The 21,266-nt window shown below is 50.9% G+C and overlaps 5 protein-coding genes across 5 annotated transcripts; all 5 read right to left on the bottom strand.

Annotated features, from left to right (window-relative positions):
• Positions 1-632: 632 nt before the first annotated feature.
• AA0111_g7731 (hypothetical protein) lies at positions 633-2,413 on the bottom strand (the record flags this gene model as incomplete). The annotated part of the gene is made up of 4 exons (XM_028654101.1): positions 633-1,056; positions 1,110-1,488; positions 1,540-2,258; positions 2,316-2,413. 4 exons carry the CDS (start codon positions 2,411-2,413, stop codon positions 633-635), a joined length of 1,620 nt encoding a protein of 539 aa, XP_028504555.1.
• Positions 2,414-3,267: 854 nt separating this feature from the next.
• Positions 3,268-4,471, bottom strand: AA0111_g7730 (hypothetical protein; the record flags this gene model as incomplete). Its single annotated transcript, XM_028654100.1, has 2 exons — positions 3,268-4,144; positions 4,203-4,471. 2 exons carry the CDS (start codon positions 4,469-4,471, stop codon positions 3,268-3,270), a joined length of 1,146 nt encoding a protein of 381 aa, XP_028504556.1.
• Positions 4,472-5,820: 1,349 nt separating this feature from the next.
• On the bottom strand, positions 5,821-10,838 carry AA0111_g7729 (Myosin-2; the record flags this gene model as incomplete). The annotated part of the gene is made up of 5 exons (XM_028654098.1): positions 5,821-6,023; positions 6,084-10,210; positions 10,262-10,451; positions 10,504-10,636; positions 10,704-10,838. The coding sequence occupies 5 exons, from the start codon at positions 10,836-10,838 to the stop codon at positions 5,821-5,823; spliced, it is 4,788 nt and encodes a 1,595-aa protein (XP_028504678.1).
• A 6,144-nt stretch (positions 10,839-16,982) lies between these two features.
• On the bottom strand, positions 16,983-18,490 carry AA0111_g7728 (D-3-phosphoglycerate dehydrogenase 2; the record flags this gene model as incomplete). The annotated part of the gene is made up of 2 exons (XM_028654097.1): positions 16,983-17,011; positions 17,068-18,490. 2 exons carry the CDS (start codon positions 18,488-18,490, stop codon positions 16,983-16,985), a joined length of 1,452 nt encoding a protein of 483 aa, XP_028504677.1.
• Positions 18,491-19,149: 659 nt separating this feature from the next.
• On the bottom strand, positions 19,150-21,177 carry AA0111_g7727 (Glucose-6-phosphate 1-dehydrogenase; the record flags this gene model as incomplete). The annotated part of the gene is made up of 8 exons (XM_028654096.1): positions 19,150-19,184; positions 19,238-19,306; positions 19,356-20,012; positions 20,061-20,343; positions 20,399-20,743; positions 20,793-20,813; positions 20,865-20,937; positions 21,131-21,177. The coding sequence occupies 8 exons, from the start codon at positions 21,175-21,177 to the stop codon at positions 19,150-19,152; spliced, it is 1,530 nt and encodes a 509-aa protein (XP_028504670.1).
• Between the last annotated feature and the right edge of the window lie 89 nt (positions 21,178-21,266).

Below are 21,266 nucleotides of genomic sequence, written 5' to 3'. Positions count from 1 at the left end.
GCACTGGCACCACGGCCGACCTTGGCCGCCGGTACTTGGAGAGGGTACTCGGAGACGGGAGAGCGTGGATTTTCCACTCTGTCCAATCCCACGCCCGGACACGCCCCGACTGCACATTGTCACCATCGTGAGTCGACTCGGAGCTTGACACGGATGCACTAAGCAGCACCATGCACACATCCTACCTGGGTACTCTTTGCGATCTCTCTACACACCCGATCAGCGTCAGCTTCGATCAGTAGCCACACCTGCCTTCTAGAACAAAGCGGGTCTCTGCAAAATCCTTAGCAAACCCTTAGCAAAATCTCTCTGGCCCAGGGCACCACCCTAAACCCGAACCCGCAAGGCGCCAATGGCAACCACGGATGTGAGCATGTTGGGGGTGGGTGTCACCAAGAGTCATGTTCTCTACTGCCCGTTAGCGGCATGTGCAAGAACCCTATTCCCAGTGACAAGCGTCGTGACGAGAGAACTTCAATTCTTCCAAACAATACCCACAACTCACAATTGCCGACCGGCAGGAGCGGGACACCACCAACTGATGAGAGAACTTGAAAAAGTCTTGACATGGACATGACGATGGTGGTTTGGACTTTTTTTCTTAGGCTATTCAGGCATCCACGTCTTCCCATCTACAGTCTTCCCTGTATTCTTCCCAACCTCCTCGTAGCAACAACCGCCATACACGCCGAACAGGCCCCAATGAACAAGCAAACTGCAATTGCATTCGGCCTATCTGTGCTATGATGTTCTTCGGGCGGCGCCTCACTCAACTCGGGACTCTTTCCGGGCTCCAAGATGGAAAATACTACCCACGATATCCCTGTGCCCATGAATTGTGGTAGCGTCGTATATAGGTTCATAATGCCGAGGTATTGGCCTGAGCTTGCTCCGCCGCTAGAGGAAGATGCAGCACCCTTTTCGAGGTTGGATTGCGCTTCAGGAAGGTCGATGGAGGAGCGCTTTGGGTGTGTCGAGTGCGACGACGATGCGTTGAGGCGGTTGATCTCTACGCCGAGAAACGCAAAGGGAGCCCAGCAGGCTACGGACCATGATCTGTGTTGCATCAGTCGAGCTCCGTGGAGGAGGGCTTCACGGTGGTCACTTACACGCCACAGCAAGCGATGATGATAGTCGCATGTCTCAGACTTCTCACGAAAGGCGCCATGACCATGCTTCCTGCGAAAATACAATGCGCAGTTGTCCATGCTGTGAGTAGGCTTGGCTTATATTTGGCCAGCCCAGTCAACCGCTTAGGCGGATGGGAGAAGCCAGGGCCCTTTTCATCGTCTTCGGGACTTTGTACAAAGAAAGGCAGTAGAACAGACATTACGAATGTGATAATGGAAAAGGCGATGAGGGCCATGGAGCCAATGCGACCAACCTTGCCCGTAAGATCACCTGCTGCCTTGACCTCAGCTGGCGCGTCATACCGTAGGTATACCTCGCCAACCCAAGTCGTGCTGTAGAAGAGGAAAGGAAACCAGCCTGGCCAATCATTAGTACACAGTCCGCACAAACAGCACATCAACAACGTACCAATCCAAGCCCAGAATTGAACTGTGCAGATGGCTTGGATACTTCGGGGCAGGTTCAAAGCAGTATGCGCGATGGTACCGAGAACTTGCTTGAGATCCAGCTCCTTGCCCTCTTCAGCTCCGTCATGAATAAGCACTCTTTCAGTAACCGCCCAGCTTGTCGTTCCAATGGCCAAGCACAGCGTCAAAGCTGCAACGCCCGTCAACTGCTTGAACTGCGTGTCTCCCAACATGGGCCCAAACACACTCCTCAGGTCAATTGCTCCTGCGCCATACCCTATCAAACTCCCAACCGCAACCATCCTGCTCGCCCAACTACTGCCCATCTGTTGTTTCGAAATAGGCAAAGTATCGACTACCAAGCCTCTGCAACTTCCCTGCACAGCATTTATGGCGAAATCAATCCCATAGATACTAAACACAGCAACGTATATCGTCGCGCTCTTAGCCGCAACCTCGTCCTTTATAAAGTACCGAACCACCTCTTTTGTCCAGCCTAGCAGCAGTAAGAACATGGCCACCAGTATCGTTCCAAAGAACATAAAGGGTCTTCGACGGCCCCATCGTGAGGTAGAACGATCTGCGACGACGCCGACGATGGGCTGCATTATGAGGCCTGACAGTGGACCGGCGACCCAAACAAGGGAGATTTTCGATTTCGTAAGACCGAGTTCGAGGAGGTAGGGTGTGCAATATGTCATTTCAACATTCCACGTGAACCTGCATGTTGCTTAGTACATGACACATGTAGACTTCTTGGGCCAGGATCGTATTTACTGCAAGCCTATGAGCGACGCTGTGAGCAACGCCATGCGTATGCTCTCAGTTGAGCCCTTGACTGAAGGCGTCCCCTGCCATTGCGCGACAGACGGCATCTTCCCCCTAACACCTTGACGGCAATGCGGATGCAGTCGCGTGCGCTTTCTCTCAGGATCTTTCTCGTAGTTTAGGCAAACGTGGAAGGGCTCATTGGGGTAAGCCGGATCGTGTGGTTCAGGTTTCGTATTACGTTCGCAATATGCAGGGTTCGAGGTAATTAGTTAACTAGAATAATGCGCGCTCAATGCAACAACGTATGAGATAAGGGAAAAGCAATAAGGAAGATATATCGAGGGAGCGAAAGAAAGTTGGTATTTGTCTCTCTGCTTTTCTAGGGGTCTAGTTTGGAGGATCGTGAGGAGAGGGCTTGCAAAGGAGAGGAAACGTTGTCGTCAGCTCCATGGCTTGGCCGTGTCGCTTGTCGAGATGATTACGGATGTCGGGATCGTTGGAAGGGCCAAACGGCGGCCAAGTATAGCTAGCGCGCTAGATTGAGCGGGCCGTGTGGCGCACCCCGAACGCGTGGTTCGGCGCAGCTTGGGCCGACGGTCATGGAGCTGTTCTTGCGGTTCGTGGGTTTGGCTTCCTTTGCTTGCTTTTGCCTTTTTTTTCTTTGGTGGTAGGTCGTGTCAAAGTCCTGGTCGTTATGAACACAGTCTACACGAGTCAGATTTCCTCACATCACAGCATTACTTCATGGTTAAAAAACATATTGCTTGATGTCCTACCCTTCGCGAGAAGCCAGACCACCTGACCCATAAACAAAAGGAGATCTATGATAAAAGGAAACCCCTGCAACCATCGCTATGTACTGGTACGTATCTGGAGATCGAAACATGTACGAACATGCTACCGGTCGACTTCTCTAACATGCCTACGTACATTAGCATCACCCTTCGTCCCTCCATTCCTAATCATCCTCAATGCGGAGCCTCGAGACGTCTGGAGACGAATCATCCTGGGACTCGAATCTTGGCAGCTGCCTGACAATGACAGGCGACTTGCCCTCAACACGGTCCGCGAGTGCTGCTTGCACTATCTCGTACTTTCCTGTAATGTACTCATCCATGGTCCACTTACTAGTGTCGGTGAGATCAGTGATCTTGTGCGCGATCTTCACGCCACCACGTTGTATCGGCACCGGATTCAACTGTCGCTCGCCCTGGAAGTAACCCCACCCATAAAGGTTCTCTGGATCTCCTAGGATGATCGTGTACTGATCGGATGTGTGCTCGACTATTGGATTGAAATTCTGTAGCAGCCAAACAGCACCGGCAGTACTCTCAGCACTGATGACCAAGACCAAGACCCAGTCTGTGCGCTCCCATAGAATCTTGCTGACGTCCTGTCCCTTGGGTAGGTTGCCGTTATCTGACCAATTCTCCTCCTCGGCTGCACGAAGCTCTCCAACTTGGAAGCATACGAATCCAGTAATACTGTTACCTAGGATGGTGCTGTTGTTGCTGGAGCCACTGGAATACGATTCCTCTGAGATGTCAGCACGCCTCCTTCGGTTGCGGTCCTCAACCCCGTCTGAAGAGTGGATTATCTGTCTTGCTAGGTCGATAGCTACAATCGGATCGGTGGCAACTTCACGTGGGTCGTTCCAGTCGACCAGCTCCTCATCAGGGGCCAGTGGGATAAGCGATGGGACGATGCGATAGCGATAACCGTTGTAGGATCCCGCGGGTATGTATGGGTAAACGTATGTATTTAGTACTGTGAACAGTTCCCTTAGAGAAACCCTTGTCTGAGTAATCAGTTTGAGCGAGAGCTTTGAAGTAGTCCTGAACTGCCCCAGCTTCAGGCATCCTGCGGATCTTGCGATCATTTTCATGTACCCACAACCAGAACTTCTCTTGGCCCTCAGCTGTTGGTAGTGCATCTTCGAGGAGATCGACTTCGTTCGCGTATACGTCGTCAGGTGAGATGGCCTGGTCACGGTCGTCGGATCGGAGTCTCATTCGCTTCTCGAACACTCTCTTTCGGATATCGAGAAAATCGGCGGCTTCAGCGGCAGTGTATCCATTGGGGAATCTGAAGTCCTTGTCTTTGTACTGTCTCCCAAGTTCCTCTCGAATTTTCTCGGCTTTTGTCGCGTGTGTCGATGTCATGGTGTGTACAATCGGAGGAGACGTGAAATGTGAGGGTGCTTTATGAACACTGTTCAGTGAGCGGATACAGTTGCGGTCGTGTTTGTGTTGAGTGTGGAGATAGGGTAATATGAACCACGGAGCGCTGACAAATGGTTCAAAAAGAGAGAAACTAAACAGCTCTGTAGAGTAGTGTACTTCTTCCTGATATAATAGAGCTAATTTAGCGTTATGTAAACATTAATAGAGAATCCTAAAGTCTACAATACTGTTGATCTTTGCAAATGTTCTTACGAAGGGCTACCTAGGTAATGTAAGCTGTAAGGTAGGCCTTATTATCTCTATACCTGTTTAGTCTTTCCCTTGGATAGGGCAGTAGACACATCGAAAATCAGTTGCCAGAAGCAACAAGCGTTACGCTAAACGCCAAGGTAAGCCCTCATCATCCTTGAAGACCAAGATGATCTGAGTTCGCACATGTTCAAGAGTCGCGACTATCCTCAGATAGCTCATCACTGTGTCTGTCCATTAGTAATCGCATGCCTCGAGATGGTATCTGTACGCAATATCAATCTGTGAACAAGATTTGTCCATGGAACCATATAGGGTAGTGGAGGTAGCATACAGATCGCGGAAGATGTTGAGTCTGATAGCCAGCACCTTTGTCTACTAAATCATCTGACCATGCAGGTTGTTAGAGATTGTCACGGACACACATAAAGGATTATTAATGTTTGAGAGCAAGCAAATCTCTATGAATATACTTATAGGTCTGAGATCGACCTACACAACTTCTTCTATCATCATCCTCCATCCTCCATCATCATCTATCATCATCATCGTGCTCAGTGGCTATCCTCTCTCGACCGCACTTGAACACCTTGGATCTATTGCTGAGTCTCATCACAAACGCAGAATATGGCTCCCATCCCCACGCCGTCACGTAGTCGAGGACCGTTTGAATATGCTCAGCAGAATTAGCCCACTTCTTTGTCACATCGGCAGAAGGACAACATCACATCCGCGCACAGCGAACACAACACACACAAAAGAGAAGTTTGAAGAGATATAACATTCCCAGGAAAGAAAAAAAAACACCCAGCATTAAATACCCAACATCATCATGCGTCGTACGCCTTTGATTCCACCCCCTTCCGCAATTGCAGAAAGAACAAACGTGTAGTAGTTTGAAGCACATCTTCCATCCCTCCCAGAAGTCCAGCGACTAGACAGACACAGAAGAAAAAGCTGCTACTACAACTACGAATATTGGGATCATCTGCGGCGCTTATTTCCTTCATCTCGTCTCGTGTCGTTTCATGTCTAATACCAAATCTTTCGCTTTCGCTCGCTTACAAAGATGCTAAAGTTCATGCCTCAATACCTTCTTCAATCGTACCGTGTCCGTTCATGCCGCCGCCGTTGATGCCCATTCCGCCGGTCAGAGCATTCATGGCATCGCCATTGCTCTGGCCATTGGGCATGTCGTCGTCGAACTCGAGCTTCTCTTGTTGCGCGATGGCTTGTTGAGAGACGATTTCGGCGAGGCGCTTGAGGCGGGGTGTTTGCAGCCCTATCGTGCGTGTTAGTCGTGTTTCGATTGAATGATAGATTGCTGAAAGGGAGTACTTACAAGAAGGCGTGTATGTCTCAAGTGCTGTGATGACTCGCGGTTCCGCAATCTCGTATGGACCACTGTCCTCCATGTCGACTGCTGTGAGCAACAGGACGTCGCTCTTCTCTGTCACGCGCGATGCGACAGCCTTCATAATCTCGCCATTGATGGGCTGCTCATAGTCGGCTACCAGGTATTGGTTCAACAGCTTCTGGATCTGGTTCGGACTCAACATCCAGCAAATGTCCTGAATGATCTCAATGTCGTTCAAGGTAGCCTTCTTCAGTTGGAGCAGCTTGGTAGCTTGCATCAGATGCTCAAGCTGCAGAGTGCCCTCAGGCATGTCATGCGATTTGCACCACTCTTCGATACGAGTGATGTTGTAGTTGATCTGCAGGCCTCGCTTCCATGAAAGGAAGTTGCGGCGCATGAGCAAGTCGTTGAAAGCAGTAACACCCACTAACCTCAACAACTCAGTAACACACTGTGTGATGATGGAATCTTCCAGGTAGTAAGCCTTCATTGCCTTGTAGACGCTGTTGAGCAGAGTGAGTAGGTTGTCCATGCTGTAGGCAGGGGTGTTGCTGCCCTGAAGCAGCTTTCCGAGGAAACGGTTGCTCTCGTTGGTGACGAAACCAGGCAGCGATTGCGATTCGATGATAGCAGGGATGATCATCTTGTGCAACTTCTTCTTCAGGACCTTCATCCAGGTATGGTAGATGTTGAACTCAAGACTCTCAAGATCATGCTTGACAATCTCCAATAATCGGTCGTACTCGTAGTTGTCGGTCTTTTGTTGCTCGTACCAGTCTTCCGCAAGGAAGACGAACGATAGCATCTCGTGTACGTTTGACAACCAGAAAGCACCTGGGTTAATTGCATCTTCCGCATCGTGTTGCATGACCTCTTGTTGAATCGATTGCATGACGTTTGCGAGGAAACGCTCCGACTCCTTGACGAAGCCGTTGTTCCACATCTCTGAGGTGACAAGGTTGATGAGATACGCAGGGAAGAGGACCTCCTTGTCGGTAGGAGGCGGTGTGGTTGTGGGAGATGGAATCTTGAGGTTCTTGATCAGGCCAAGGGTGACCTCATCGTTCAACATATCCTCCTCAGCAAGGATGTTCTCAAGCTCAAGCTCGACGTTATCAAGCTGAGCAAAGGTTGAACCAGAAAGGTTCTGCCTGTGGATAGTGGAACCAGGAGCCATCGAGACAGGCCGTGGGTTGTACTGTTCGCTGAAGCGGTTGATATCGCGGGTATCCGGTCCGGCACTGCGCCTCTTTGGCTTCTTCGACGAGACGAGCTTGATCAAGCTGCTGGGGGCTACAGAGGTGGAGTGACCGTTGGTCAGGTCGGCGATGGGGCCGGATCGCTTCATCAGTTCGACCTGCTCTTGCAACTCAGCGAGCTGTTGACGGAGCGTCATCTTTTCGGTCTCGGTAACGTTGCTCCTCCTCTTAGATTGTTCCAGGTCGTCTGTGGTCCTCTTAAGCGACGCACGGAGTTCCTTCTCCTCTTCCTGGAGATGTCGCATCTTTGCAGTGCTTTCTTCGTAGCTTGTCTGCAGCTTCTTGTATTCGTCTTCCATCTGGCTGAGCTTGGCGGCGGTGATACCAGCCTGGTTGGCTTCGGCTTGAAGCTCCTTCTGACGGTTTTCGAGGGTACGGCTGCGCTCCTTGTACGATTTGATCTGGCTCTCGTAGTTCTCCACCTGCGACTTGAGCGACTTGTTTTGCTCCCTCATCGTACCGAGGTTCTGGGTAAGCTCGACGACCTTGTTCTCCAGCTTGTAAGAAATGTTCTTGAGATCGCGGGATTCGGCGCGAAGGACCTTGTATTCCCTGCGGGCCTTCCTTCCTCTCCAGAGTTTCTGGACAGTGATGATGTCGTTGATCTCCTTCTTGTACGCGCGGATGTATCGTTGTTTGCGCCAGTTGCGTTGGATCATACGAGCAGCATCTCCAAGCCTCTTGTCCAGCATGTTCTTGCGGAGAAGGAATCCCTTTGCGGCAGCCTCGAACTTGATGAGCGAGTTTCGGACAACAAGGAAGCGCTTGCGATCTTTGCTACCACGCCAAACCCTCTGAATGGTAGTAGCGGCCTTGACCTGCCTAGCCTCCTCAGCCTGTTCCCTAGTCATGTAGCCCCTAGCCAACGATTGCACGAGAATGACAGCCTCACGCATCTCGAGATAGATACGGCGGTAGTATTTAGCTCGGAGGTTCTTCTGGATCATGATAGCCGCATCATTGAGACGGGCTGTGCGTAGGTTCTCGAGGAACGCAAGCATACCAGCGCGGAAGAAGATCTTTGTTAGACCCATCTGGTACTTGTCGGTGCCATCGTTCTTGCCGGCACCTAAGGCTTTCTTCAAAATCGCGGTAGCCATGTTTCGGATTTCTGGCGTCCAGTCGGAGGACCTGACCAACATGTAGTAACGGAGGGCGAATTCTTCATAGGTCCATCGTGTGGGGTAACCCGCGCAACTGATTCTGACTGTTTCAAGAACACCACAGGCACGCAGTTGACCAAGAACCATAGGTCCATCGAATTGCCAGGCCGCCTTGGCCTCGTTGGGCTTGATACATCTAATGTAGTGGACATCGGTCGAGTTGATAGTCTGCATGAGTTCGATAAGGGAAGACTTGAAGATGCCACCAAGCGTTGGCTTGCGGTTGGTCGCCATCCTTCGTCCAGCCGACATGGCAGTGCCCGGCTTAGAAGAGGCATTGGTAGCGGTCTCCTTCTCTCGGATCGAAGCAGCAGTATCCAAAACCTGGGTCAAGAACTTGTTGCTTGCAGCCTTGAGAACCTCCATGTGCTCGTCGGGCACAGTATCTCTGTTCTTCTCGATGAAACCATCGGATTCGTATGTGACGTCGATGGCGTAGTGGCATACTGTGAAAGAGGACTTGCCGAACCGGGGCTTCTTGTAGAACTTGTGCTTATCTCCAGAGTAGTTGTGGTGCAGCTTAGTGACAAACTGCTCGTCCGAACCCATAGGCAGACGTGACTCTTCATCCAGTAGAGACAGAATACCCAGCTTGCCTTCGATGAGGTCGATACATGGCTGATTGTCGGCGAAGTCGATGAAAGTCCAGTCGATCTGTTCGCGCATATACTCTTCCTGCTCCAGCTTGAAAACGTGTGCGTTGAATTCTTGTTGCAACTTCTCATTAGCATAGTTGATACAGAACTGCTCGAAAGAGTTCTTTGCGAAATGCTCGAAACCGTAAATATCAAGGACACCAATGAAGGTGTGGGCTTGTGAAATAACCTCCTCGGTGGCCAGACTCTCGTTTGTTCGCTCAACCAGCCAGTCGAACAGACTGGAATAAATGAACTTGGCAACGGAATCTCGCACTACAATAGCCTGTTGCTGTGTCAAGTTGGAAACAATCTTTTCTCCTCTAGTGATGAGCTGCTTCTTTACAATCCACTTGGAGAAGGTGTTGGGATCTATTCCTAGCAGTGAACAAGCCGTGACGAGAGAAGGCTCATCTGGCGCAAGATTTGAGTCTGTTCGAGTTGCTGTGATTTTGATGTCTCCCATGTGCAGCAGGGCTGCTAGCAGGCGCCAGATGCCAGCTTGAGTCTCGGCGGGCACACCGATCTTGGTCAAGGATTGTTTCGTAGCCTTGAACTCAGCCACGTCGTCCATACCTTCAATCACCGGCGCACTGCCTTGGTTGAGGTAGCTAAACTCCTCGACCGACTTCAAGGACAGCTCCTCGCGCTCCTCGTCCGTCGCACCAGCTACCAACTGGTAGAAGACGTGGTAATTCCGCTCCTTAAGCGGCTGAAAGACCAGTCTTGACCGTTCCAGCAGGTATGTCCTAATCTTTGCACCAATAATGTCGGTTTGCTTGTTGAACATGATCTCGATGTATTTACCGAATCGCGACGAGTTGTCGTTACGGGTGGTTTTGGCGTTACCGAAGGCTTCCATGATGGGGTTGGTGGCCAGAATCTGTTCTTCTGTCTCACTCATCGAGTCGGACTTGCCTCTCCGCTTGTGGGGGTTGTCGGGCGACTCTCGTGTCGCAAAGTATCGCATGATGTATTTGGCGCTGACCGTCTTTCCGGCTCCGGATTCACCAGAGACGACAACGGTCTGGTTCTTCCCGTCTCGCAACATGTCGCTGCGGAGGGTTAGTGGCTGCCACGGCGGGTATGGGGAGCGGGGAACTCACGCGAAGGCCTCTTCAGCAATGGCGAACAGATGCGGAGCGCCATACGATCTCTGCTTGCCAGCGTAGACCTGTACCATGCCCGGTACGTATAGCGAGTCGACTCGCGCAAAGGGATTTGTCGCGATGAGGACAATACCGGAATATGTGTAGATCTCCTTCTGCAGGTAGCGTAGCTTGATGGCCTGGAGCACTGCACTCTCGTCAGTATGCCATGTATCCCATGCAGATTGGGCGGGCCGTACCAGCCGGCTCGTTGAGATGTGACAGGTTGGTAAGGTCATCGCTGGCCTCGAGCATGGCCGGGTTCATCAGCGGCGGGAGATTGGGATCATTGCCCGTCTGGATGGCAGACAGCGTCGTCTCGACGGTTTTGGTCTGCGCAGTGAATCATTGTCAGCCGCTGTGTCCTGCAACAGTGCAGTGTCCTCTTGGGTGGGCGTACCTCGCCATTCTCCAGCGTGAAGACCAACGTCACTTTGTCTCCCGCAATCTGCTTGTCCGTCACCTCCGAGGCAACCCAGCCCTCAGTGGTATCGGGCTGCCACGCCCGGGTGCCGATGTCGTAGATGTGTGCCATGGTGGGTGGTTGTGGTCCTGCTTTCTCCCCCTCCAAATGGCGGTGCGGAATCAGGGTCCAAAGGCGGCTTCCCTGGTGGTGGACAGCACGCTCAGCTCGCTAATTCGGTGCGGTCGCTGGCTTCTTCGTGGGCGTTGTCGTGGGCGTTGTCAGCGTGGGATATCGCTGCAGTCACAGGGCTCGATGCATCCCTAAAGGAGAGAAGTGCAATCGTGTGGGCGAAGATATGCGAACTGCTGCCCGCCGTGTTGTCGACTTTCTCTGGTCACGCTAATCGCCTCTCACCGCCAACATCCCGCCAACCCGCACGGACCTCCTCCAGGGGGCCGAGCCAACCACCACTGCTCAACCTCTTGGAACCACTGGAACCGCGCACACAGGCGTCTCACCATATGCACCTCCTCACAAACGCACGCAAAATAGCCTCACCAGCCTGCGTCGGATCGGCATCCTCCCTCGACACTTCTGGAGCAGCCTGTGACGTTGCTCGTCTTTCCTACGTGCTGCGTACCACTCCCAATGCATGCCAGCATTCTTACTCGCACTGTCCCGTTCTCCACTCATGTCATCTAAAGCGTCAGTCCTTCCCCAGAGTTTATGCAAGTAGACTCCTTGCAAACGTTTCGCCCCTCGGGAATCTGGCTTCTCCCACATCCGTTCTTACTTGACTGGGCTGCCTGAAACGTGCCGCCTCACCATGATACGTGGGCGTCAACACCTCATTGTTCTTCAACATCGGGAAATCTAGAGCACAAACGTTCAACGTGTTGACCGATCGTCAAAGAGATGGCTGGGAGGTCATGGCTCAGCTGTATCCACTACGTGACTGTGCACTTGTACACCTGTCTACGGGGCTGTCACCGACTCCACGAGCTCGCTACCAGTAATTAATTACCGCTGTATGAGACCAAGGATTTTGATGGAATGACCAAGTTGAAATGTTCGAACATGTTCATTAAAACTCGTGGACGTAGCTGCGTTATGAGAGACTCTACAGGCAATTGCTTAGTTGTCTTGAAATGGAAGACCAGAGGGGCAAATGGACGATCACGTGCCATAGTGCTTATCCATGAATCATTCCCAACAGGCGGCTGCAGCCTTCCTAGTCACCTACGAATACTGCAGCACTGCAAGACGGAAAACAACATACATGTTTAGCAAATACTTTGCCTGTTGCGTAGAATGGAGTAAAAGCGAGCTTTTTCGTTTCCGAATATCCCTACTACCTATCATGAGCGACATGATAAAAGCGATCGGTATCCCGGATCATGAGCCTGGGCAATCTCGATCGGAAAAGGGCCATACGTGCGACCGATGTTTGGCAGCATGGCCAAAAATACCGTTCGAGAAAGACAGTGCAGATATTTTCAGAATCGAAGAGAAAGCGGAACAGCTTTTGTTATCAGCTTGTAAGGTGTGTCAAATGCTTGGAATGGTGATGCAGGCATACCAAGATGAAACACCTAGCTTCAATGGGCCTTTTCTATTGCGTTGGAAACGTTTGCATGACGGTGGAGGCTTCGTTATCTTTCATGGTTCGAACGGAATCGAAAGAGGAGGGATTGGGCGACCCGGACCCGTCCAAGTTTGGCAAGATCCGATATATGCTCTGACAAGCCCCGAAAATGTTGAGGGCGTACACTGTGATTTCGGCACAATCAAAAGCTGGCTTGACAAATGCGACTTACATATTGAGTGCAAATCTAGTGTACATCAAGGACCGCAGAACCTGAGAGTAATTGACTGTATGGAAAGAGCTGTCGTTTCAGCACCTCTAGACTGCCATTATGTGGCTTTGTCCTATGTATGGGGCGGCCTGGTCTTTAAGACAGACTCGACGTCTGGAATTCTGCCTACTATGTTGCCTCGTACTATAGAGGACGGTATCAAGGCTACTCTACTTCTAGGGTATCGGTATCTCTGGGTTGAGTGAGTTTCTCTGCACCGATCGTTTCGGAAGTTTGAGCTAATATCACTCACAGCGCTTTCGTAAGTGCTACTCTTAGCAAGTAAGCATTTCTGATCAAAGGACTAGTGTATAAAGCAAGATGAAGCAGAGGATAAGCATCATCAGATTCAACAGATGGATTTGATTTACACCTCATCGGTGCTCACCCTGATCGCCGCAGCAGGCAGTGACCCCTCCTATGGCCTACCGGGTGTAAGTAACGCACGAAAGTTGAGGTTCCTAAATACTTCGATTGGAAATGTGTACCTATCGTTTACTCCAGAAAATGCTCACCGTGCTGTTGCCGGTTCTCCGTGGTTCACACGGGGTTGGACATTTCAAGAAGGCTACGTTGCACGAAGAAGACTATACTTTACGGAGAGTGGGATTTTGTTCGTTTGCAACACAGCGGAAGAACACGAAGAACTTTGGCGTCATCATGGACCGGCCATCTCTATACTCGAAGGTACCTTGAATTCGCGAGCCTTGAAGGCTAGGAATGACGGACTCGAAGGAATCATGCGATTGCTGGAGCAGTACATGAGACGTCAACTCAGCTACGAGAATGACGTCTTGAACGCAATACTGGGCGTTCTGAACTACCACCATACGAGAAACCCGTCTATCGGTACTATATGCGGCCTACCATACCAAACATCGGTGGCTGGCCCGAAGATCGTATGCGTAAACTGGACGCACAGCAGACCCGCTACCAGACGACTGGGATATCCCAGTTGGTCACCGTTTGGTTGGATTGGTCCTGTTAATTTCTCGCCCATTGAAGACCAATTCCATCCATCAAAGGAGGACGCTGTCAGCTTCTCGGGCCACGTTCGAGATGGGTGTGCCGATTGGAACCACATAGAGACCTCACAGTACTTACAAATCACCGTCCATATTCATCATCTTCCTATAGTAAACATATTCAGGTCGGATTATCCAATTCCGGTCAATTGACTTTCAGAGCACACGCAAACGAAAACGATGCTGGCGCTTCCCGTCGGCGGTATGAAATTGAATTACGATGACCCTAACTTTTACACGGAAATTTTGTGGGATCAAGCCCCACCTGATCACTACGACAGCAATTGGGTCACATGCGCGGTTCTACCCAATTATCACCTCGCATCCCATCCGCTGATGATACTACAAGACCACGGAACGCATTACGAACGTGTAGGGCTCGCGATGCCCTGTGGTACTCGTTTGATGACCACAATAAAAGCTGCAGGGCTCGACGAGTTGGCTTCTACCACCAATGGCATACCGACCTTACGCCGTGGAGAGGGTACGAACTCTTACGTGTTACCCATCAGTCCTGATGAGGAGGATTTTATTTGGCTACAATTTGCGACAAAAGTGATCATCACTCTCGGCTAAGAGCGCTCCTCTACCAGCCCACTTCATATCACAGCGACCTCATAGACCACGCAATATGCGTCCGAAACAAGAGATCTTTCAAGTTTCGGCTCTGACTTGCCTTACTACCGGCGTTGATCACATCGACGCATGAAACGCGCCTGATCACCACCATCTCGATTGCATCTCGTCCTGGAATCAATGATTGGAAGAATCTCCTCATCTTCTCCCTATGGAAGGTATCATAGTTCAGATTATATCTTGAGACTCAGTACTGCGTTAAAACAAATTCACTTAGCCGGTCTGGACCGAGGCCGTGGAGCAGAGAGTATGTTGAAGAGCCTTGCTAGGAAAGCGTGATTGACTGAACTGAGGGGGATGTCAAGAAAGCTCAAGACGATAGTGTGAACGACCTCATTCTCTTCTGACTCCGATCTCTAGAGGCAGCTCCAGATCCTTCGCGGTCGAACTCTGACTCTTGCTCTCTTCCATCAATCACCTTCATCCCCTGGAAACCTAACCCTTGGGCCCCATTCGTCTTCTCCTCAAACACCTCATTCACAGCGCGAGACGATACTAAACTGAAGCAATTAAAAGAGGGCGATGGGATAGAGCGTGGAATGTGAGAACTTGATGGAGCTGGTATAGCTATGTACTAAGGCTATGGAGGGGTATGTGCATGCGGAGAAGTTGTCAGTTTATCGCAACCTCATGGCAGATACACAGGCATACAAACATCTAAAATTAGACCGCTAGTAGTAGCCAATTAACGGTCTCCTGTAAGCGCGCTTTTTCCCTTAATGCAACGTTACAAAAGTCATAGCGATTCAGGTCAAAATGGCAACTGGACCCTCTACCTACTTATTAAATCTCCTCTTGCTAGCAAGTGGCCGTTTTTGTTCACGAAGTCAACCGTTTCTCACACACTATGCATATACTCGATTTGCCAGTAGAGCTTTTGCACGAAATCCTTGGTTGGGCTATTCTAGTCCGGGGAATCAAGCGCGGCCTCCGGTTACGGCTTGTGAATAGTAGGCTTTGCCCTGCCGACTGTGCCATCTTCTGCTTACCAACGGCTATAGAGATCTTTGCTAGCGAGATTGTGGCTGCGCTTTCGTTATTCAAGCTTCTTGATACCTACTTCAAGCCCCTGCCCTTCGGCAGCGACGAGGCTGTACCTTCTATCGCTACAACGTATCTTGAACGCCGAGTGTTGAACGAGCGTTGCGGTGGGGCTCCTGTGCTACTCTGGATTCGCAGCGTCGCCAACCGACTAAGCCAAGAGACGGATGACGAACGAAACGAGTACGACTACGTTCGGCAGTTATGCCCTCTTGTGTTGGAAACGTGTAGTGTACGCCTTGACGACCTATGGACGGTGGACCAAGCCGTGGCCTGGCGCAACGGGCTTTTTAATGATAGTAACTTGGATACTGATGTCTATATTACTGCCGTATACACACAGACGCTCCCTGTTGTTTCTAGGTGGATCTCGAGCAGAAAGGGTTTGGCGAGAAGCAGTCTTATCTTTGGTAGGGCACATCTCCATGCTGCTCGGTACGGTAATCACGAGATTCTTGCCGCTATGATGGACCTACGGTACGAGAGTGACTTTCAAAGACTGCGAACTTCCTTTCTAGTGGAAGCTGCCAAGTATGGACGTGTAGGAGTGACGCGGTTCGTGTTGGAGTTCCAGGCAGTAGAGCGTCCGTGGTTGTGTTCGAGAAAGATTAAACGGCCATCCTATCCCTCTTCCAACGAAAGAGAGCTAGCTTTGCTAAACACACCTAGTCAGGAGATTTTTGACGTGGTGATGGAGAAACGAAGGGAGCACTGCATTAGCAGAACGTTTGGTGTTAAGGAATACACAGGATTCTTGGTATATAGCGCAAGACATGGGTGGGTAGATATGACGGAGCGCTACCTTGCTCTTGGAGCGCGTGTAGACGGCCTAGGATTGTCTAGCGAGTACAGGCAACGACCCCTTCTAGGCGCTTGTAGAAACGGGCACAACGAGGTAGTTCAGGTGTTGCTAGAACATGGTGCGAGTGCGTGTAAGCCGGCGTTGGAGACAGCAGTACAAAATGGACATTTTGAAGTTGTTTCTCTGCTTCTAGAGTACAATGCGGAGCAAGGGAATGCACTTGCGGAAGCAGTTTCCAAGGGGTACCGAAGCATTGTTCGTAGGCTACTAGGGCGTGGAAGCTACGACAAAGAATTTCTGCAAGGCTTGCTCGATCGGGCGGTTGAGATTGAGGACCAGGCTATGCTGGAAGATCTGCTAGAATATAGTAGAGGTGCTAGAGTAGTCAGAGTAGAATTCGGAAAAGATGTCAAAAAAGAGATAGTTAAGAATGAAGCGTAAAAAGAATGCAGGCTGAATAAAGGTTGAAACATCTCGAAGAAAAAGGTTAGAGTAACTATTACAACAAGAGTGACTAACTGAAGAAGAGTGAACAACTGAAGTAGTGGGAGTAAGTAAGCTAACCCTGTAACCGCTGTGTATCGTAGGGTTAGGGTCAGAGTTAGGGTTAAGGACGAGGTTTCTCTTCTCTTCGTATCTCATGTATCTCATTCAGGATGCTAGTAATAAACAACGCAGTGTTGAACTCTACTTTTCTATCCCTGTTCTTCCCTAGCCAGTGTATATGCAAAATCAATCAGACGCCGTACGATAGCCTTCTACCCATACTTTTGAGGTCACGGATATGCGGCAGCGAACCCAAGATATCAGAAGCCGTATCGTTTTGATGTTGCTGAACGAGATCGATCGAGGATGGAGAACGCTTCTGAGCATCCTCGTGTCTTTGTTCGCGATCCCGGGAAGGACTGTCCGCCTAGTACAGGACCCTGGTACGGATACATGCTGGATAAGGTTAGCTGTCAATTCCACGGTACACAAAGAAGCTGATGTAGACTTACAAGAAAGCTCCTCCAAGCTGGTAAACAGATCCCTAATCTCACCCTCCTTGACTTCACTAATATCCGCCATGAGGTATGCGACATCGCCTCTTGAATCGGACATTTGCTTCTCAATGTTGTGGTGGAGAAGGATACCGTTGACTTGTCTCAACACACCCGGTACGTTCTTGTGGATGTAGATGACACGCATGCAGTCTGGCTGGTCGAGAGTCAAGCTACGTAGGTTGACTTCTGGCAAGTTGACGGCTCCGAGTGTGGTGCCCTCGTTCACGTAGCGGACGAGTGCTGTGCTGACTTCGACACCAATGGCGGACTGCGCTTCTTCGGTACTGCCACCAATGTGGGGAGTGAGGATGATGTTCTTCAGACCAACGAGGTCCTTGGTCCAGGAGTTGAGGTCGCTGGAGAAGTAGTCGCCGTTGCCGGCGGGTTCGTTGGGGAAGACGTCGATGGCGGCACCTGCGAGTTTGCCAGAGCGGCTGGCCTCGATCATGGCGGGAATGTCGACAACAGTACCACGGGCGTTGTTGATGAGATAGCTGCCGTCCTTCATCTTTGCGAACTGTTCTTTGCCAATCAGGTTCTTGGTCTCAGAGGTAGCCGGAACGTGAAGAGAGACAAAGTCTGCTTGTGCAAGTAGGTCGTCCAGCGTCGCTACTTGTCGCGCAGTTCCCAGACCCATTGTGGTAAGAACGTCGTAGTAGATGACGCTCATGCCCATGGACTCAGCCAGCACACTCAGTTGGCTACCAATGTGACCATATCCGACTATACCCAGCGTCTTGCCGCGAATCTCCCAGCAGCCCTTGCTGACCTTGTTCCATGTGCCGTTGTGTAGTTCCATAGAGCGGTCGGCGAGCTGACGGGCGAGCGCGATGATCTCGGAGATGACGAGTTCTGCGACGGAGCGCGAGTTGCTGAAGGGCGAGTTGAAGACGGCGATACCCTGGCTGGCGGCAGTCTGGAGGTCGACCTGGTTTGTTCCGATACAGAAGCAGCCGATGACGATGAGGTTCTTTGCCTCCTCCAGCACCCTCTTGGTGAGCTTCGTCTTTGAGCGAATTCCAATGACGTGGACATCGCGAATCTTCTCAATCAGCTGGTCCTCTGCCAGACTGGCCTTGATGGCCTCGACCTGGTATCCCTGGCCCTTGAGAATCTCGACACCGGCTTCGTTGACATTTTCGAGGAGCAGGACCTTGATGTCCTTGGTATCGAAAGGCTTCAATTGCTTGGCGAGCTGTTGCGCATGCGAGCTGTTGGTTTGATTTTGGCTGTTGAAGCTGCCGCTGGGTGGTTGGCGAAATGTGGAGGGCGGGCTGTGGAAGGAGAGGTTTGGACTGGTGCTGAGGTTGAGGCTGTTGGACACTTGACGTGCGAGTTGGCTGATGCCGCTGCCGGCAATGTCTTGTGCGGGACTCATGGTGTGTGCGCGGAGGTGGTTGCGGAGGTGGTTCGGGGGAGGGATGCGACAACTCAATCTGGTTGTTTGATCCGGAAAACGTTGGGAATTCTAGACTATTAATACTTAATGACTCTTCTATGGCCTTTACCAAACTGTGCAAACTTGGACGAATCACAGAGCAATTGCAAGGCAGGTTCTAGGAAGTTGCGGCTAGGCATGACTGGCGGCAACAATGCACAGCAACAACAAACGCATGTGAGCTGATATCCACTTTTTCCAGAGTACTTGATGACTGTGTGCAACTAATTTTCCCTACAGTGACACCTACAGTTGACTCAGTCGGCGTTCTCTGACGCGACGCTCCTCAAAAATTTCTCATGTCGCCGATGATGCCATCCCGCTCTGGCCCTTTACCCCACCAGGAATACCTAGCTTACCAGCCCTCCGCTTTCGGAAGTCAAGTATGCAGGTCCAGGCACAAATGCTTCGTCATGGAAAACCAGTCACCACATATGCACGGTTGAGCGCTTTGATTCACGACATTGAGACGCCGTTGTATTCATTCATTATCTATTCTCTTGAATGTGCCTAAGTTGCTCACACTACCCTAAAACTCATATTCACTGTGATCCCGAGCATACCTTACCACAGGCATTCGTAAAGTGTAGAGCAACCACCTACAACTTTTGCTCGTTCATGGGCCATTGGTATCCTGCAATCGTGTTAGCATTTTTCTTCTAGTTTGCTACAGAGGTGAGGTCCTACCTGCTGCGTCGCTGAACTTGTATCCGTAAGAAGAGGTGAAATCGTCCAAAACGGCAGGGCCACGGGAGCCTGATGATGGTCAGTAAATGTGCGCTTTGCTCTTCAATACAATACGAACCGTATGGGTATTCCATGGGGATGATCTCCTTGTTGTCGTCAAGGTAGTGCAGGAGAGGTGTGAAGATTCTCCAGCTGGCGTCGAGTTCGTCGTCACGGACGAAGTTGGAGTGGTCGCCCTTCAATGCGTCGAGAATGAGCGATTCGTATGCCTCAGGAATCTTCAGGTCGGAGAATCGCCGCCTGTAGGTAAGGTCGAGTTCTGTGACGACAGTCTGCATGCTGAGACCGGGCAGCTTGGAGTTCATCTTAATGTAAACACTCTCGTTGGGCTGCACTCGGATGACGAGCTCGTTTCGTGGAATGTCCTTGAAGATTCCAGAGGTGACATCCTTGAACTGAATGCGGACCTCGGTCTTCTGCTCGTTGAGAGCCTTTCCTGCCTTCAGGATGAAGGGTACACCGTCCCATCGCTCGTTCTTGATGTAAGCGACCATAGATGCGAAAGTGGGGCATCGGGAGTCCTTGGGGACTGTGTCATCCTCCTTGTAGCCTGGCTTCTGGCCGTCCAGCGACTTTCCATACTGTCCAATGATGACGTTCTTGGGCTCGATAGAGGCCATGCCACGGAGGACGCGGACCTTTTCGTCACGGATGTCTTCGGCAGAGAAGGAGATGGGTCGCTCCATAGCGAGGAGAGTAAGAACTTGGAGCAAGTCTGTGATTGTCAGTCATTGCTTCTTCCTACTATCAGTAAATCACTCACGGTTTTGCATGACATCACGAATGATGCCGAACTCGTCGAAGTAACCTCCACGGCCTTCGGTTCCGAACGGCTCCTTGAAGGTGATCTGGACGTTGTCGATGTGGTTCCTGTTCCAGGTTGCGCCGAAGAACTCGTTACCGAATCGGAGAATCAGGATGTTCTTGACCATCTCCTTACCCAGGTAGTGGTCAATACGGTAAAGCTCGTCCTCAGTCCAGTCTGGCGCCAACGCGCGCTGGAGCTCTCTCGAACTTGGGAGGTCCTTGCCGAAGGGCTTCTCGACCTGCATGACAGCGGTTAGCTGCATTCGTCCGGAAACATGCATAGGAGCTACTTACAATAACACGAGAAATGCCGTTCTTGGGGTAGCAGTTGCGCTTCAAGTGCTGGGACACTGTGATGAAGACGCTGGGAGGGAGAGCCATGTAGAATATCCTGTTGTTCTCCTTGCGGCCCTTCTCAATCTCCTGCATGTGCTTCTCGAGTCCAACAAAAGACTCATCCTGGTCATACTGGCCCGAAACGTACGAGCAGAACTCGCAGAACTCATCTAGCTGCTTCTCCAATTCCTTTGTGGGGGTCTTGATGTAAGACTTGACGCGCTTGAGGTACTCCTCACGGTCCATCTTCGTGCGTGCATATCCGACAATGTGGATGTTGTTTGGGAGGAAGCCGTTTCGGTGCTGTATTGGTGGTCAGAAATCGAATGCGAGTCTTGGTCGTGCAACCTACGAGACCGAAGAGCGCTGGGAACTGATATGACGTTAGTGTGATGATTCTCTACGTATTTGCTTCTTTACATACAGTCTTCTTCTTGGCCAGGTCACCGGAGGCACCCAAAACAACAATGATGGTGTTGTCCTTGAGCTCCATGTTTCTATCGCGAGATTTGTCAGCCGTCATGTTCAGAATGCTGCAAGGGTGTTGGGCGCTTCGCGCGTCGAGCGACCCCTCCGCCGAAGAGCGCAACGTGCTTCAGCAGAAAACAACTGCCGGATAAATTGGTTGGATATCCAAATAGCTCTCCAAAGGCTGTAGCAAGTCGGTCAGAGACGGTGAGGGCTACTTACCCGGCATTGACCTCCTCTTGCTTGGGCTGGATAACTGTGTCCGCCATTGTGTTGATATGTGATGTAAACGCTTTGCGGGAGGGGGCGGGCGCAAGGTTACAGCTCAATTAAGGGCTGTAGGGAGTGATGGAAATAA

Source organism: Alternaria arborescens, assembly GCF_004154835.1.
Source record: "Alternaria arborescens strain FERA 675 chromosome Unknown contig_18, whole genome shotgun sequence".
Taxonomy (NCBI): Eukaryota; Fungi; Ascomycota; class Dothideomycetes; order Pleosporales; family Pleosporaceae; genus Alternaria; species Alternaria arborescens.
This window is presented reverse-complemented; position numbering and strand designations above follow the sequence as displayed.